The sequence below is a fragment of the Sylvia atricapilla genome, chromosome 22 (assembly GCF_009819655.1).
Source record: "Sylvia atricapilla isolate bSylAtr1 chromosome 22, bSylAtr1.pri, whole genome shotgun sequence".
Lineage (NCBI taxonomy): Eukaryota > Metazoa > Chordata > Aves > Passeriformes > Sylviidae > Sylvia > Sylvia atricapilla.
In genome coordinates this window covers 4543912-4561117 of record NC_089161.1, presented here as the reverse complement: position 1 = coordinate 4561117, position 17206 = coordinate 4543912, and the positions used below count along the sequence as shown (strand labels likewise).

Here is a 17206-nt window from a genome sequence, read left to right as displayed (position 1 = left end):
CAGATCTCATCAATTTTCATGACTAGTATGTCATTTGAAACTGCATTAATTAATTGGGAGAATTGCCTAATTCTAATTGCCTAATAATTGGCATATTATTACAGAAGATTAAGGTGTGTTCTAGCCCATTACTTAATTAGGAAAATCAAGAATGTACTAATTTGGCATTGAAATTCTTAGTTTCTCTAGACCTGTTAGGCAAACCAACCCTGAGAGCTGCTATGGCTAAGAGAGCTCAGAAACTGAGCAGAGCAAAGAGAGGAGATTCATTTTGTGTCACACACAGCATGTGCATTCTGGAGAAAGAAATCAAGGTGGTCAAAATCGTTGCAGCTGCAAGCTGAAGATATTTACACAGTGTTCCTGTGCTCATCTTTGGTGCTTGGTTGTGGTGGCAGTGAGGTAGCTGTGGATCTTTGGTAAAATAATCATTTATCTGACTTTTAATATTTTCTCCTTTCTTTTGTTGTTGTTGATAAGGGTGAGAAGCAAAGAAAAAACAACCAAGAGGTGTGAGAATTTAAATTGTCATTATTTTCCTGTTTACCTCAGAGAGTTTTCAAGACACTTTGCCTTTTTGAAGTGGCTAACCTTCACTTTTCACAATACTTGGGGACTTAAGGAGGTTTCATGACATCTTCAACTAACTGAAGTATTTCCAGGCATCAGAACAAAAACAATCCAAAGTAACAAATGAAGGTGAGTGAAATGATGAGTAGCAGTCCTAAGGATGATTTTCACCAATGGGAATTAGTTTCTCTTGGGATGGGAGGAAAGGGAAGGTTTCTCAGGGGGAAGGTCTGTAACATGTTGGTGTTTTAAGTGGCAATGTGTAAAGCCTAAATCTTAGAGGAGTCACTGTGGTTGACTCTGAGCCTTCACCCACTCATCCAAACAGCAGTAAAATGACTGTGCTGAAAGAATTAGTGCTTCATACTGAGAACTTCCTTGAGGCTTGGTTGCAACTCTTGAAAAAGTGACAGCTGGATGGGGCTGGGCTTGGACTGGTTCCTGGCCAAGGCTTTGGGGTGGTGAAGTGCTCTCTGAGGGCAGCCCAGATGACTCAGGAGCCTGTGCACAACCATCCGTGTGCCTTGGGGGACAACCTTGGTTCTCACGAGTGGCAGGAACTGTCAGCACCACGGCTAGACATTGAGGCAGGTTTTTTTGTTCTGTTTTTACTTCTCTCTTTCAGGGCAGCCCCCCTCTCCCTTCCTTCTAAATTGTCTTCTCAACTCAGCTGAGTCTCAAAGCCTGTCTCCTGCTTGCCTTGAACAGCTGGAATGTCTCTGGACTGAATGAACAGGCAAGGAGCATGACTTGGTGGGACCCTGGAAGGGTCTCAGCCTCCAGAAAGAACAGCCTGTCCATCTCACTTGCAATGCTGGGAGCCAAGGGCATTTAACACCACCTCAGATGGCTGCCTGCAGCCTGCCTCTGGGACTGTGGCTCCTGCTGCTTCTCCAGGATGTCCAGACAACCCCACAGGTAAGGCAGGGACACACCAGGATCCTGCAGCTCCTCAGGATGCAGGAGCCTGGTGAGGTCTGGGGGCACCTGGGGCTGCAGAGCCATCCTGCCTTCAGCTGGGTATTGGAGGGGGTGTCCACAGAAGCAGGGTTTGTGCAACACAGGGGGTTAAAGGTGGTGAGCAGAGCTTTCAGGAGATAAAGCTATGAAGCAGAGCAGCCAGGAGATTTTGCCCTCACTGGGATCTCTGCAGGCAGGAGCATGGGATATGAGCTGTGATCTGCATCTTGTTGGCACTGGCAGAGCTGCTGCAGCTCCAGGCACATCCCAGCTAGGGAGTGAGGAAAGGTTTGATGGGGCTGGGGGGGCTTTTATTTTTGCCTGTGTGCTCGGTGACAAACCCATTCCTTGCAGAGTTTGGTTCAGAGAGCTGTTGCCCACTCTGCTGATGCAAATCAGGAGGAGCAGACTGAAAGGTGTAAAGGCTAAACAATAATAGAACTTTCCCTTTACACCCCCCACACTACTGACACTGACTTCCTCATGAATCCACTACTATTTCTGAATCAAAAATCACTTTAAATACACACAGCCCACTAGCTGCCCTCAGCTGATGCTGTAGATGCATGCCAGCTCCCTGTTCCAATCTTATCAGGGTTTGTGGGTTTGCTTCCACTCCCACACTGCCACTTACCCCCTCCTCCTGTGGATCACATGGCAACGAACCCTTAGCATCTGGCATAAATCCAGGTGATTTCCCTGACTGACACTTAAAAGTACACATTAAAAAAATAAAAAGGTCAAGCACAGAGAGATTGCACAGGTGAAGTCAAGTAGGTGAGTATTTGCATGCAGAGTTGGATTGGAAACGAGCCATATTTCCTTACAGTGGAAATACAAGCATTTATTATCCTAAGACATCTGTCTGTACATAGTAACTGAAAAATCCAGCACATCACTTGGGCTGTCAGATTTTTTACAAGACACTGACTCCAGTTAAATCTTTGAAAATAAGCAAGTTCTGTACCCTCTTCATAGACACTTGAAAAAGATCCTCCTGGTTCTTTTGGTAAGAGTAGGAGTTTGCTCTTGTGTCTTTAGTTGTAAATTCCCTTCCCACATTGCAAGTTTGCTTTGCTTTCCCTGGGTTATCTGTTCTGCCACTGTCTGCCTCCTGAAGTACAGAGGCATAAGTGTTCTATGGGATTGGAGTCTGTAATTCTTGCTCACCTGAGGAATGTTTGGGAGGGCATTCAGATAAGCTTGTCCAGTGTGCTGAATGCAGACTGCTTTAGGAGAAAAGCCATGAGAAACAAAAAGATGATACTTTTTCTCTTTGACATCACTTTTGGTGGTCTGTTCACAAAATGAATGGGGCAGAGAGAAAATTTGGTTTTCTGATACTCGTTGTCAATATTCACTGCAGAATTATCAGTTACCTGGAATAAACACATGGACATTGCTGGGATAAGCCACTGGCTTTGCACTGTTCTGCATTGCCTCTCTCACAGCAACACTTGCTCTTACTGCTAGTGGAGTACAAGTGATACTGCCTAATGGGAGCAAGTCTCTGTTCACTGGTCATATTTTTAAACCATGTTCCCCCTTACCTCAGTTCACAGTTTGGGTTTTGTTTCTTTTTATATTCAGAGAACCCTCACTTGTTGATAATGTCTTTACTCTCAGGCAAATGAAGCTTGACTACTTGAAACTGTAAAGTATCAGCTTTTTCTGTGCTGTCACAATTTGGATAGGAGCTTGACAGACAGTTAACTGTTTTGCTGCAGTATTAGTCAGTTCTAGAATAGCCACTGCTGGTGGATTATTTTTTTTACGGTAATATTCTTTCTTCCTGGCTTACAGCTCATTTGTAGCAAGCCGATTTCTTACTCTGCCTCACAATCACTTTTTCTCTATGAGTTCAAAAAACCATAAATAAATGAGTCAAACCTTGTCCTGACTGAATTGCAGAGTAGCCCACTGAATTCAGCACCACCTTTACAACTGCCATTATTTAAATTGGAATAGCAAACATTTTTGTAGAAATAAGGAAAGTGGGAAGAGCTGAAAAAAGTGTATTTTCTAAACCAAATTCTCTCAAGCAATTGTTGAAAAACCCAAATACTTCTGATCTATATGTTTACTTTATTTAATTGGTCCTTGATCTGCAATGCATTCAGAAAAGGAAAAAAAAAAATAGTTGACTTGCTGGGTGACTGAAAGCTCTAAATCAGTGCACCCTGTGCATGCTGTCACAGAGCAGTCCAAGCAGGATAGGAATTGTCTTTCCTTTCACAAGAAATATTCCAGCTCCTTCTAGACCCAAAACCTTTATTTGAAGAGAAGGTCAGAGAGAAAGATAAAGACCTACTGTCCACCACAGCCACATGCCTTACTCCAATAGGTGTGCGATCTTCCTTTAATGTTAAAGGTTTGGTTTTTTTTTTAATAATACACATTAACAAACAGAAGTCTAGGTTCTAATGATAATAGGAGATGTTATTGTGATAAAACTGGTACTTCTTCACTGACCCCTTAGAGAGTGCTGGGGACCAGCCTTCCTGCTGAGTTAAGAGCAGAACTTTGCATCATTGTGTTGCTGTTACAGGTCACATTGGGAGTCAAACAGCTTTAAAATTTGGAGGGAAAAGGATGACAAGAATGGGGGCATGGTGACTGATGCTGAGCATTGATGTGAATGTTATTTATCACTGAAAGGATCTGTACTAATTTTTATACTCATGAAGCGCCTCTACTGAACAGATGGTGACTTAGAGGCATTTTGCTTATGGATTACAAGTGATGATAGTTCAGAAGGTGGTTTCTCAGTCATAAACATCCAGCTGTGATTTGTTAAAATGAATTCCTTCCACAGCAGAGCACTTTGGGTTTGGCTCAGCAACAGCAGAGGTGGCTAAAAGCTGTGCTTGTGTCTGGACACTTGGCAGCAGCATTTGTTAGGGAGCCATGGATGACCTGTGTAACAGAGGTGGGTAGTGCAGAGCTGCCCTCCTGTGGAAAGGGAGAAGATAAGGCTGAGTACTCTCTCATATTGTGTCTGCATTACTTGTTCAGTATGTAGGCCTAGTTCATGCAGTGATTTATCACTGCACTACCATCAGGTCAAATTCATAATCAGAATGTGCACTGCTGGAACCAGCAGCAGAATCTAATAATAAACTCCTGATTTTCATATTCTTGGCAAGGTAACTTTTTAAACAGCTGTTATCTCACATTTTTCACAGACACTACTCTTTTATTTCAACCCCAAAACAGACAATTAAATAAGTTGTAAGCATATGTACTGCATAAGTAATCCAGTAATTCAAGGGTTTGTACTCTTGTTTAAAATTCAGCTTCATTTGCAGCCAGAGTTGGTTGCCCAGGAAGAAAAAATTAGGTATTTCTGGTGACTTCCCACAGCTCTTGCAGAGAAACTAATCTGGGCTGATTTAGCTACAGCCAGGATGCTGTAGCTAATTTGTTTCTTAAATTTTCTTTATAGAAACAGTTAATTCAGTAAGTAACTCACTGACCTTTTGTGCAGTCCCTGGTCATTTCCTGTTGTTCTTTCTGGTCTGGCAGAGTCTGCGTGGCCAGGGCACCCCTGCACACAGTGAGGACACAACACTTCCTTTTCCTCCAGTTTAGGGCTTCCTCCCCACAACAGGAAAACACCGAGTGCACCTTTGTAATCGTGGTCTGAGTCAGGCTGAGCTGGCACAAACACCTGCTCTTGCCTCTACAACCAGCCACAGAATGTGCTTTAGGGAAGCCCTGGGGTTATAGGGCAGAGATGTGTCAGAGTTCTCAGTTCTGTTACTGGACCCCAATGAAATTTAATGGTTTTGATGTGTTTCTATTTCTTGTTCTTCTGTTAATTTCCTCCTTGACCAAAAGTTCCTGTTTTCTGATGGAAGTTAAGGAACTTCTATGTTTTGCATATATTAAACAGGAGAATGGGCTTGAAATGATTTAGGTAGTGAGTTTCTGCACGGTGCACAAAGTATTGGTTCAAAGACCAGTGGAAAATTCATCAGCAGAAAGTGAGATGTAGAGTTTCTGAAATATTTGACTTCTCTACCAGTATCGTGTGGGAAAATCTCTGGGGAATCTGCTTATTAATTCTTTAAAAAAAAATTTTAAAAATCACTGTTCATATCTTCTAGTAAATACTGAAAATGAAATTCAGATAACAATATTTTTAGGGGATTCTGAAGGGAGATGCCAAATTCAAAAATCAGATTTTCTCATCTGAACACTCATAGCACTGTAATTTCCCAGAGCATGTAGTGGCCCAGCCACACAAAAACTAAATCTTATTATGTGCTTCTTGCTACAAGTTGTAGCTGCGTCTCGTTTTGTAAGCTAATAACAAAACTACTTTATGGTGGGGTTTTTTTAACTAAATAAATATTGGTTATGTAGTGATGAAAGGTTATTTCTGAAAACCTTCAGCCACAACAGGAGTGGGATCAGTTATTTGAATAAGGGCTTCATCACAGGAGTATTTGCAGCATTCAAAGCAAAATCCTCCTGTAGGATTTGTCCTAAATGATAAGTGCAATAATTTATTGGTTTATAATAGACTCTTGGGTTGCTGAATTCAAACAGTATGACTGCATAAGTAACAGAAAACTTGTATGCTGCAAACAGGAATGACCCCTGTGGATTACACCCAATCTATGTATATTTAGATGATGCTGAATATGGTATCACCTCTTACTCCAGTGCACACAGAGTTGGAAATCTGTTACAGATGTTAGGGATTTTATTCCTTTCCTTAAAAAATCCTTAGCACCAATTAACATGAAAAAATTTTAGGAGAGTAATTTTTATCCTTTTTTAAAGATTTGCTAACTGCTGCAACGTTTCTAAAGGAAATGCAGGCAATAATTTCGTTGCTTTGGGAATACTTGAATTTTCAAAAAACTGTGGGCTTTTCCTTACCCGTCTACAACTGCCATTGCTTGAGACAGGCATTGGGATCTGCTCTAGTACAGAATTAGTTGTTTTCTAATTGTGTCTTTTGTCTCTTTCGATTTCTAGACATCATTAACCCCACCTCATTCCTGTGATACACTAGAGAATTGGTTCTATGACGAAGCTTCACAAAACTGCTGTTACCAGTGTCCCTCAGGTATGTTTATAGTTCAGACAAATTCACATGGAGCCCTTCTCATAGAGACAGTAGGAACCCTGTGTGTCTGCAGAGTTGTCTTTTGTCCCTGAGGAAAGGGGCAGTTTCATGAATCACTGTCTAATTTGGCTCCAGATGTGAATCTGCTCTCCACTGTCCTGCTCCCATGTAGTCTGCATGCAAACTAGATAATGTGACAGAATTTATATTTTATCACTTCACTTGACACTGAACTAGCCAGGTCAAAGAATTCATTTCAAACTTGCCCTTGGGTGTGAATTAGCACAGTGAAATTAGGCTAAATGAGTTTCTTTTCAGAGATAAAAAACTATAAAATGAAGGTATGGAAAATCTGACTTTATTCTCATAGTCACAACAGTTTAGAAAGTGTCTCACATGAGGGAGGGAGCAGGGCCTTGTCAGGGGACACATTAAGCTGTGCTGGAAGCTGGGGGTGACTCAGAGGCACTTGAGGTCAGCACCAGGAAAGACCTTGGTGAGACAAGAGTTCTGGAAATACCTGAAACTGCCCCATTGGCCAAAACCCCCTCAGTGGGTGGGTATTTTGTGGTACTTCACCACCATCTGTGTCTTCTTGCAGAAGTCTTTTTCTTTTGTTTTTCTTAAAGGAAATTTCTGACCTGTATTTGTGTTCTGATGGTAACAGAGGGCTTTAGTGTTTGATTGCCAGCATTTGCATCCAGTTCCAGTAGGATTCCCACTGGGGCATTCTGTGCTGCTGGCCAGACCCCTAGAGTCCTTCAGAAGTTGTATATGTAAATCAGAGCAAGGCATGGAGAAAATGGTCCAATAAAAAGAAAAAATGGGTGGGGATGTGACTTAGACACATCCAAAGGGCCAAGAAAAGCCCTTTTGTTCTTCAAAACTGTACTTTGCCAAAGTCATGAGGGATGTCATAGTGAGGCTGGGTGAGAAGCAGAGATCTGATTTACACCGGGCTGTAATGAGCCACCAGCATCCATCAGTTCACCTTGGCTGATTCTTCATTGCTACGTCCTCACATCAGCTCTGGACTCCTCCACAATAAAAGTTACAGGAACCCTTTTCGACCTTAATTGTCCACTACTCCTTCAGGCAATAACCTGTTCATATCTGCTACTAACTCAGCTGCTCACTGCGAAGAAAGAGGAGCTTTTCTAAAAGTCCTTTTACTCAAAGGAAGGAAAGAAGGAAACATGAAACCCAGTTCCCTGGGAGCTCAGTAATGGCAGGACAATGGTTCTCATGGAGACTTGGTTGTCTTTTCTGTTGGCAAATGACTTGCCACCTGCCCATTCCACAGCAGTCCATTCCAGCTGGGATTATGTCCTGGCCCTGGACTTTAACACTTGAATGGGAAAGGCAGAAATGTCCTAGAGAAATCAAATAACTAAGAGAAGACTGTGGTAATGTGTTTAACAGGTAAACAAGCAGACAAGAACATTTCAGGATGTTTTTCTGCCCATTTTGGATATCTCGTATCTTTTTGGGGTTTTTTTCTCCAGGCTATATTAAAAAGAAACCATGTCCTCAGGATCCAGCTGAAGACTGTATGACATGTGGACCTGATCAATATTTGAATATATCCCCAAAGCCACGATGTGATGCCTGTGTGTCATGCTCAAAAGGTTTGCTTTTCCCCACACATACCTCACATTACATTCCCTCTCTGTGTATTTTATTTACAGTTAATTTGTATTTTACTCATTTTGAATTTCCACAGCAAAATTATCCATCCTTGGTTAATTAGTTAGACAGCAGAATGTTACCTTGCACTTAATCTACTTTACTTCCTGTGTGACCTGGGACTACCTAAAAATTCTCCCCTCCAACACTATCCTAGTCTGGTTTCTGCTTTCTGTCTTATATTACAAGCTCTTATCTACAGGCTTCTCTAATTATTCATGACTTAAATTACCTTCATATGGCTTTAAACTGAAAGAGGGCAGGTTAAATTAGATACTAGGAAGAACTACTTCCCCTGTGAGGGTGCTGAGGCCCTGGCACAGGATGCCCAGAGCAGCTGTGGCTGCCCCATCCCTGGAAGTGTCCAAGGCCAGGCTGGACAGGGCTTGGAGCAATCAGGGATGGTGGGAGGTGTCCCTGCCCGTGGCAGGGATGGAGTGAGATCAGTGCTAAGCTCATCTTCAACCCAAAATGCTCTGTGATCATGAAGAGGGACAGCACCTTTTTCTGCTTTCTGAGCATTAGAGCTGGTGTTGCTGAGCTTTGGCCCCACTTTACATTTCCCTTGCAAGGTGCTCCTTTGTCCCTGCATGTGTTTGTTGTCCCCAGAGCCAGACCTTGTGGAGAAGCAGCCGTGCTCCTTCTACTCCAGGCGCACCTGCGAGTGCCGGCCCGGCCTCTTCTGCCAAGTGACTGTCAAGGACACCTGCTCACGCTGCCAGCACCACTCTGCCTGCAAGCCTGGCTTTGGAGTCAAAATCAGGGGTAGGAATTCCTCACCTGGCCAGTTTACCTTTCCTGGGCCTGGAAATAGGCCTGGACCTGATGCATTTTATTTGGTCAGTCCTCAGTCATTATTTTTTATTCAGGCACCTCAACAAATGATGTCGTTTGTGAAGAGTGTCCTCCTGGGACCTTCTCTGATCAAAACTCCAGCACAGACATCTGCAAACCCCACACCAAGTAAGTCTGTGCTTCATTAATGGGACTGACTAATTAAGTGAAATTAATAAAGGATGAAAAAGGGCGTATCACTTTTGGTGCGAAGTATACAAATTCATCTTAGAAGCAAGAGAATCGCCTTGGGCTCATGTGCAGAGGTTAAAAGGCCTCTCTTTGTACCTGTTGTACAACTCTGGGCTGGAGGAACAAGGGAAGGAAGGAATCCTGCTTTCCTCAATTTTGGTTTACTAAGTAGAGTGGAATTGGCACATCTGTGTGAGTAGCAGCTTTGCATCCAGACCAAGAATTAATGCCACAGGGATGACAGAATAATGACTTTTACGCCGAAAGCAATAACTGCTGTTGGTACAAAAATGACCAGGGGGATGTTTGTCACATGGAAAACACTTGTACCTTGTACCTTGGCAATGACACCTGGTTTTTCATTCCCAGCTGTGCCAAGTTGAATAAAGTAACTCTAAGGAAAGGAAATGCCACACACGACCAAGTTTGCCTGGACCAGTTGCCCACTTACCTCACCCCAAGCACTTTGTCCATGAGATTCACCAATGAGACAAATAATTCTGACCTGAGGATGCTGAAGGAGAACCTGGTGACCTCTGCTAGTGGTGACCTTCTAAGTGTCACAACAACTGAAAGTCCCAGTTCACCTCCTGAGGAGAAAACTCAGGCTGACGCTTCTCCCACCTCAGCTAAGGGGAAGATGACAACAGGAGGTAACAGAGACACAGCATTTACTCTCTCTAGCACTTCTTATTTGGAAGTATCTTTGGTAAACACAATGTTTATGTGGGAGCTTCCTTCCAATCCCCTCTCTGTGCTGCAGGTGTAGTGCTTTGGGCAGTGGTTTTCTCTGTGACAGTGCTTCTTGGGGCCATGCTGATGTTTTGGAAGTGGAAGGTTTGCAAGAAGCGGGTCCTGGTCCTCAGAAGAAAGCGTGAGTTCTTCAAGCTGTAGCACTTGATGTGCTGTTTGATCTGCCAAACAGCAGATGGGAAACTCCAATGTGGGGACACTTGTAGGGGTCATTGGGGAAGAGAATGTTCTCTACAGGGCAAGTAAGGGTTTAAGGCAAGCTGCTCATGCAGGATGTTGGAGAACATGAAAGATGGAAGCAGCTGGGAATTTATGGAGGGAAGTGGGTGGGTGACCTACAAGTGGGAAAAGGGTAACTAGCTGCTGCTTCTCTCAGCACAGACACTAATATTAAATGATACCTGAAGTGCTGTGTGAGTAGTTTGTGGTTCTGGGAACAGGACTGGGCTTTGAGCATGAGAGGAAGGGTGATTTTTACTGACACTGACTCCCCATAGCTTTGCCTAGAGTTACATGTGGGGTGTGCCTGCAGAACCACATTCCCTCTTTTATAGAAAGCAGGGTGTGCACGCTGTAGGTTGGTTGTAGATCTGTGGGTGTGGTGAAGCTGTTGGAGCCTTCAGGCTCCATAGTGAGTTTGACTAAATGAAAGGTTTCTTTTATCAGCAGCACATCTGCATTCGGTCATCACACACAAATGTGTGACCAAATCTCAAGGTGAGTGACTGATGGGCCAGCAGTGTCATCCTTATGTCTGAAGCTTAACATGGGATTTTATTTTATAGAATTTTAATTTAAAAACTGGAAGTTCCTCATGTCACACGTATGGAAGAGGCCAGTCGTGTTCCTCCCCAGCAGGCAGGGGACACGCTGGATGTGACCAGGTGCCACCAGGTGGCACTTGGTTCCCACGATGAGTGAAGGGTTGGGTTCGGTGATGTCTCAGTGCTGGAAAACCCCTGATTGATTTCGGGACAGTCAGATATGGGAGACGTGTTCAGAAAAAAAAATCTGTCCAGATCCCATAATGTGCAAACATTTTACCCATTTAGCTGATCCCCTCTCAGCAATTCCACTGCCACTGACGGGTCTATTCTCTGTTGTGTCAGATTCTAATCACCGCACAGCAGAGCTTTTTATATTCATTCACTCAGGAATACAATTTAAAGCCTCTTTTGTGCAGCTTAATTTTCTCAAAATGGGTTCTTTCTCTCTCATTTGCCTTGCACAATAGAAATTACTGTGTAGCATTACAGAGCTGATGCTCTGAAAATAAATGTGATTGCACATCTGGGTGAAATTAGACAGTAGGTGTGAGCCCATCTACCTTCATGCTGCTACAGAATGTTGTACACTCCCTCCTCACCTCTCTTCCTTGCCCGGTGTTTCCTGGGATCATTAATTGAATCATGCATAAAATCCCACCCCCTTAATAACCATCTGACCATCTGATGAACTGACCTAACTTGTTAATCCGGTAGAAAGTTATTAACTTTTTTTAAAACTTTTTTTTTTCTTTTTAATAAGCTTGTCTTATGCTTATCTAGACAGTTTCATCAGTTTGTTTTTCCATAAGATGAATACCAGTTGTGGTGTGGAGACAGTGATACAAAAGGCTTTGGGGACAGCAGGATCTCAGAACCTGTTGCTGGTTCACCTCAGGATTTCATTTCAGTGTGCCCTGAGTTTTCAGAAAACCATCATGCATGTGGGGTGGGCAGGGGAGTGGTTTAGGAAGTCCATTGCTGGGTAATCTTTCAGAGCACATATAACATTCTTGGAATTGTATGAGGTTTCTTCTGATAATGTTTTTGCTTCCCATTGCAGGTTCAGATCTCGTGAACAAATGTGCAGTAAGTGTGAACAATATTCCAAACCAGGTCACTTTCCATGCCAAAGTAAAAAATGTTATTTTCAAATGTCCTGTCCAAAAAGTGCCAGCCTTTTAGTCTGGACGTCTCTCTACAACAGACAGACATTTAGGTGGGATGAGATGTATTAGGACTTGATACTTTCATGTCTTGGGTTGAGGTTAATGTGGTGTTAAATAATGTGATGCTGCCATTCTTGCTTGTGAGGGGATTTGTTTTGGTGTTAAGCCATTTATGGTGCGCTCCATGGGATAAGGTCTGAAATCACAGGATGAACATGCCTTTTCTTCCTTCCAGGAGAACTTTGTGTGTCAGTCCCATTTCATCTTTCTGCTCCAGCCACAGAGATGGGATTTGTGCTTTTCTCTTCTCTCCCTCCATTCCCTTCCCTCTGCAGGATTTGGCATGGCTGGGATATGGGAACACAGTGGGTTTGGTTTGTCATTCCTTCAGGACAAGCTCCTGGGGTTACAGTACAGTTTGCAGATGAACAGGACAAACATCAGTCAATATGGCAACAACAGAAAGCAGTTCCTCAGCTGCTGAAATCATCACAGTTTGGTTTGATTTCCCCTCTGTCAGTGAAATTACAGCCACTTCCATCCTCTGAATCTTCTCAGTTTATTAGGCTTGTTATCTTTAAATGTCCAGATCTGCTAAACCACTCTTTAGACCCTAAATTTTTTTTGCTTTTAAATGAGTTTGCTTTTAAATGTTGTGCATCTGCACACACACAAGATCCTGCTTTTTCCAGTTACTCTGGTTGCAATCAGCTGTCAGAATCTCAGAGTGTTAATGTTAATTATTGAATTGTGAGCAGCTTCAATTCTTGCCCCTATAGAGAGTCAGACATGAGCAAGGGTCATAAAGGGCATATTTCAAAATCTCTTTTTTCCCCCAACCATGTGTACACAGAAGAAGATCAGAACCACCAGAAAACTGTGATGCAGGACCTTCAGCCTCTCTCAGATTTTGATTCCTCTTTTAAAGAACTGCCTGTAATTAATTCTTCATGTGTTAGGTAGTTTGAGCTTGTTTCTTCTGCCTGACATTCTGCTGAGGCAATTACATTTTGAAGTTAAATCAGTTTGGCCTCTGGCTTGTTCTATTCTTCCATAGGAGCATGACACATTTTGCAGAGTCCAAGAAGTAGCTAAAACATATTTTCTTCAGTGGAAAGGGGGTACATTCCTGAAAATGTTATCAGAAATCTGTGAATTCAGCTTAGAAACAGTATTTTGAAATAGGATCTTAAGTGATGCAGGAGTCTAGTTTGAAGTTCTCATACCTGTTAGGTACTTTGGAACGTTTCACTCCCTATGAGAGTGGTGCTGGGAAGTCCATTCTGTTATCCTGACTGCCACAGGAGGATTCTGTGGACTTACTGCAATGTCCAAAGTGTTTTTACATTCACCCCACTTGTGCCCTCCTGTTTGCATTGGCAGAAGATCATACTGACCACTGACAGTGGGCCAGAGGAGGAGAAGTTAATTGACAGAACCATTCCTTTGGAAACCAACAATAACTTGGTGTCCAGCACAGAAAAAGCCCCGAGTCCTCACTGGAGTGTGACTGATGTGACACCAAGCAGTGGGAATGCCTCAGATTGCCCTGTGGATTCTCGAGTCAGAGACCACACAAATAACAGAATTGGTGAGTCTTGCTCTTTTTTATTTTCATTTTGTCATCTTTTTTCAAATTTTCAAACATGGCATACTGTTGCTCCAAGGTTAGTGGTAAACTTCCAAGTGTCCAAATCTCCTAACATAGATTATGCTGAATCTCCAGATATTTGGCACAAAAATACCTATTCATTTGAATATAATGCTTTCTTTTTTCCATGTTTGTCTTAGTCACTATGAATTTGACAGAAAACTCCCTTCTTCCTCCTTTTCATTCTAGCAGCTGTAAATTTTACAGAATTTTGAATATGTCAGCTGGAAGATGAGAATGAGAATTGTACTTAGTTATCATTTTCTTCTCTGGTTTCATAATAATGGCTTGAAATGTGTCTCTCATTTGTTCCTGTAAAGTCTTTTCCATGGCACAGGATGGGAGATAAAGTCAGGCAGGGAGCTCATTCACAGGGGGAGAATTGTCACCTGAGACATTCTGGCAGTGCTTCCAAACCCAATTCTGAGGTTATTTTTTTTAATTGCAAAACTGACCTTTCCTTACTAAATGCCCTTTCTGTTTTTACTGTGAGTGATGGATTGGGATGAATGTGATGATTTGATTTAAATATCCAAATATCTCCAAGCAATTAACCTGCTGTGTCTGATGTGCAGCATCCTTCTGAATTAGGTGCAGTGCTGCAAGCCACTGATAAGGCCTTATTTACCTTTGTGGGAAGGAGTAAGACAAGTTGGACCCAAGGTTCAGAAAATTTTGTAGTTTATTCTCAGCTAGAAAGAAATTAATTTCTTTGCAGGTCCTAAGACCCCACAACTTCTGTACAGTGCTGATTTTTACCCAAAGGTTTCTTTTACATGATCATGTTTCTTGAAACAGCAGGAGCATAAACGTTGGACTCTTTATATCTAGATCCCAATCAGTTGCTTCTTCCTAAGAGATTATTGTGAATATCTTCTGCCTTTTCCACTTTGTCTTTCTCCTGTAGTCCCACCTCTAGCTCAGTGGCTTAATCCCATGGGAGCTCAATCTACTTGATCTGAAATGTCCAGAGTCCTAATAAAAACATTGCATGAAAAAGAGCCATCTCTGGGGCAGCACTGACTGTTCACCATTGCTCAGAATCACTTTTTTCCTCCCTCAGAAAAACTCTACATCATGAAGGCCGACACTGTTATCGTGGGCTCTGTTTCAGAAGTGCCCAGTGGTAAGAACTGTGCTCTCAGAGGATGTGAAAGTAACCTGGATGCTCAGGAAAGCATGGAAGAGGAACTGGGAATGCACTACCCAGAGCAGGAAACAGAGTCTTTTCCAGGGAATGATGTGATGGTTCCTGTGGAAGAGGAGGGAAAGGAATTTCACCACCCTACCACTGCCACTGAGAAGTGACTACCCACAGAGTTTGTGTGGGAAGATGCAGAATCATCCAGTGTGACACTAAGGCTGAACTTCTGACAAAGGGGGTAAACACACTGTGCCTTAGATTACTGGGAAACTCCTGGAAAGCAATGAAACACATTCAACCAAGGACAGCTAGAACCCCTTTCATCTAACAAATGAGAGGGGTTTTTTCCCTCTCAAATCCAAACTGCCTTCATAGCTGACATCAAATATTTCTATTTCCCTGTCTCCCTGTATCATACTGAAAACAAATTTGAATCAAAGCTGCATCATTTAGAGGACATCTGGGTGTGAGCTGAAGTTTCACAGCTTGCTTTCTCAGTGTGAAGGAATGGATTGAAATCTATGTCTGGTTACTTCTATTTGCTGTGAAAATTCTGGCCAGGATTCTGAGGCAAGCTTGAGACTCTGCCACACTTCTTATGCTGTTTGTATTCCAATACTTCAAATTTTGTCATATATTATGCAACATCTCTCAAGGTATTTTCTCAAGGCTTCAACTTTTCATTGAAAATGATAATAATTTTAGTGTTCCCTAGCATGAACATAACTCTCAAATTAGTGGACTTCATGTTTCTTGAGGAATTAGGATCAAAAGGTGCCACACAGGCTCTGAAAATAGAAGGCAAATAAAACTTCAAGTCCACTGTACTTTAGGCCATTCTTTCTAGGTTTTGAAGTCTGATTCATGTATTTTTGACTACATCAAATCATTAAGTGATTTGTAAGTGTAAGTAAGTGTACAAAACAACCTCTTCTGATGATGCCAAGCTGGCTGAACATTTGCTATTGGATGAACTATGGGTTAAGCCCAACGTGGAGCCTGTAAAAAGAGAAATGAAGAAAAGAAACTATTTTTTCTAGTGAAAAAGAAGCACAGCAGTTATTTCTTATAACATTGTTCATATTGACTTGTTTTAGAAATGTCCATAGTCATCAGGGTGACACTGATTTGCATATCCTTTAAAAACAAGTCCGTTTGGTGGCCAACTGGCACGTGTTATGCTATTTTTAAATCTTTTGTGCTGCTTGTTCAGTAACTGTAAATGTAATAGTGCTGACTATACTTTTGCACAGGACAATGGAAAATGAGCAGTATGACAAAGCGTGTCTTAATAATCAAAAAAAGTAACCACAAAACCCAGTACTTGCTTTGTAGTTTTGTCCTGATCTGAGCCCTGTAATAACAGTGGTGCAGCTGCAGCGACTTGTCTTAGAGCACACACAAGGGCACAAAAACACCCTCCTGGGCCAGACTGGAGTCTGAGGCCGACATTTCATCCCTGACAGCACAGGAAGGGATTAGTTAGGAAGACCATAACTGCTGTTTGCATCCATCATAGTTCTGCTCTTGCAGCTGACTTTGGATTAAGGATGTCAGAATTTGACTCAGCCTTTATTATTCTTTCATATCCCCATTAGTTTTTATTCTCTCTTTTGAATTTCCAAGTACAGTCTGCCTCCATAAGCACCTGTGGCAAAAGATTACAGATATCATGTACTGTGTAAAGGACTTTTAGCACTTTCAAACTGGTCTCTTTATTTCAGTGAATGTCACTAGCTCTTGTCTTACAGAAGTCAGTGAGTTGCTTTTTATTTTTTCTTGGGCAACCAAGTTGCTTTTGTGATTGATTGTATCTCAGCTTTGATTGAATTAAGCCTCCAAGATGAGTTCCCATCTTTTCATATTACTCATGTAAGTTTGATGCTCCACCACCTTGGTCACTTTAGTTGACCTTTTCCACATCTACTTTAACTTCACTACATACTTCATTTTAGAGGACACCAATTCATGGATCCACAAACTGAATAACCACATTTACCTGGCTGTAATCGTTCGGGGTGTTCTGCAGTGACTGTTATAATTGTGTATTTCCACTCTGTATATTAATTAATCTTTTTTACTGGAACAGCTTTCTAGAAGAACTATATGCATTGCAGCCTGCTGGATGTGTTATAGTTAGTTGGTTTAATAATGCTGGTAATGTCTGAATTAAAAATTGCATGGATTTTAAGCCATGGGCATGCTTTTCCTGTTTGATATGTAAATGTTTAATTGTTAATTTCAGTACCTGTATCAGTCTCCGCAGAAGTATTTTGGCAAGAAAGCCATTTAAAGCTCAGAGAGCTCTTAGTGGATTGGAGCTTTTCTCAGGAGCAGGGCTGAATTTATAGTCAAGTCTGTCTGTACCATCCCGGCTGCGTGTGACACACGAGTGACCGGTGC

At 42.2% G+C, this 17206-nt stretch overlaps 1 protein-coding gene across 2 annotated transcripts; it reads left to right on the top strand.

The window, feature by feature from the left end:
* Positions 1–1282: 1282 nt before the first annotated feature.
* On the top strand, positions 1283–16994 carry TNFRSF8 (TNF receptor superfamily member 8). 2 transcript variants are annotated; one of them, XM_066334321.1, is made up of 11 exons: positions 1283–1488; positions 6520–6610; positions 8116–8238; positions 8906–9061; positions 9166–9259; positions 9692–9975; positions 10086–10196; positions 10745–10792; positions 11903–11928; positions 13392–13599; positions 14723–16994. In XM_066334321.1, the coding sequence occupies exons 1-11, from the start codon at positions 1417–1419 to the stop codon at positions 14965–14967; spliced, it is 1458 nt and encodes a 485-aa protein (XP_066190418.1). In that variant the 5' UTR covers positions 1283–1416; the 3' UTR covers positions 14968–16994. The 2 variants fall into 2 exon arrangements, with proteins under 2 accessions (XP_066190418.1, XP_066190417.1); XM_066334320.1 differs by having other exon boundaries at positions 11903–11973.
* Positions 16995–17206: the final 212 nt, after the last annotated feature.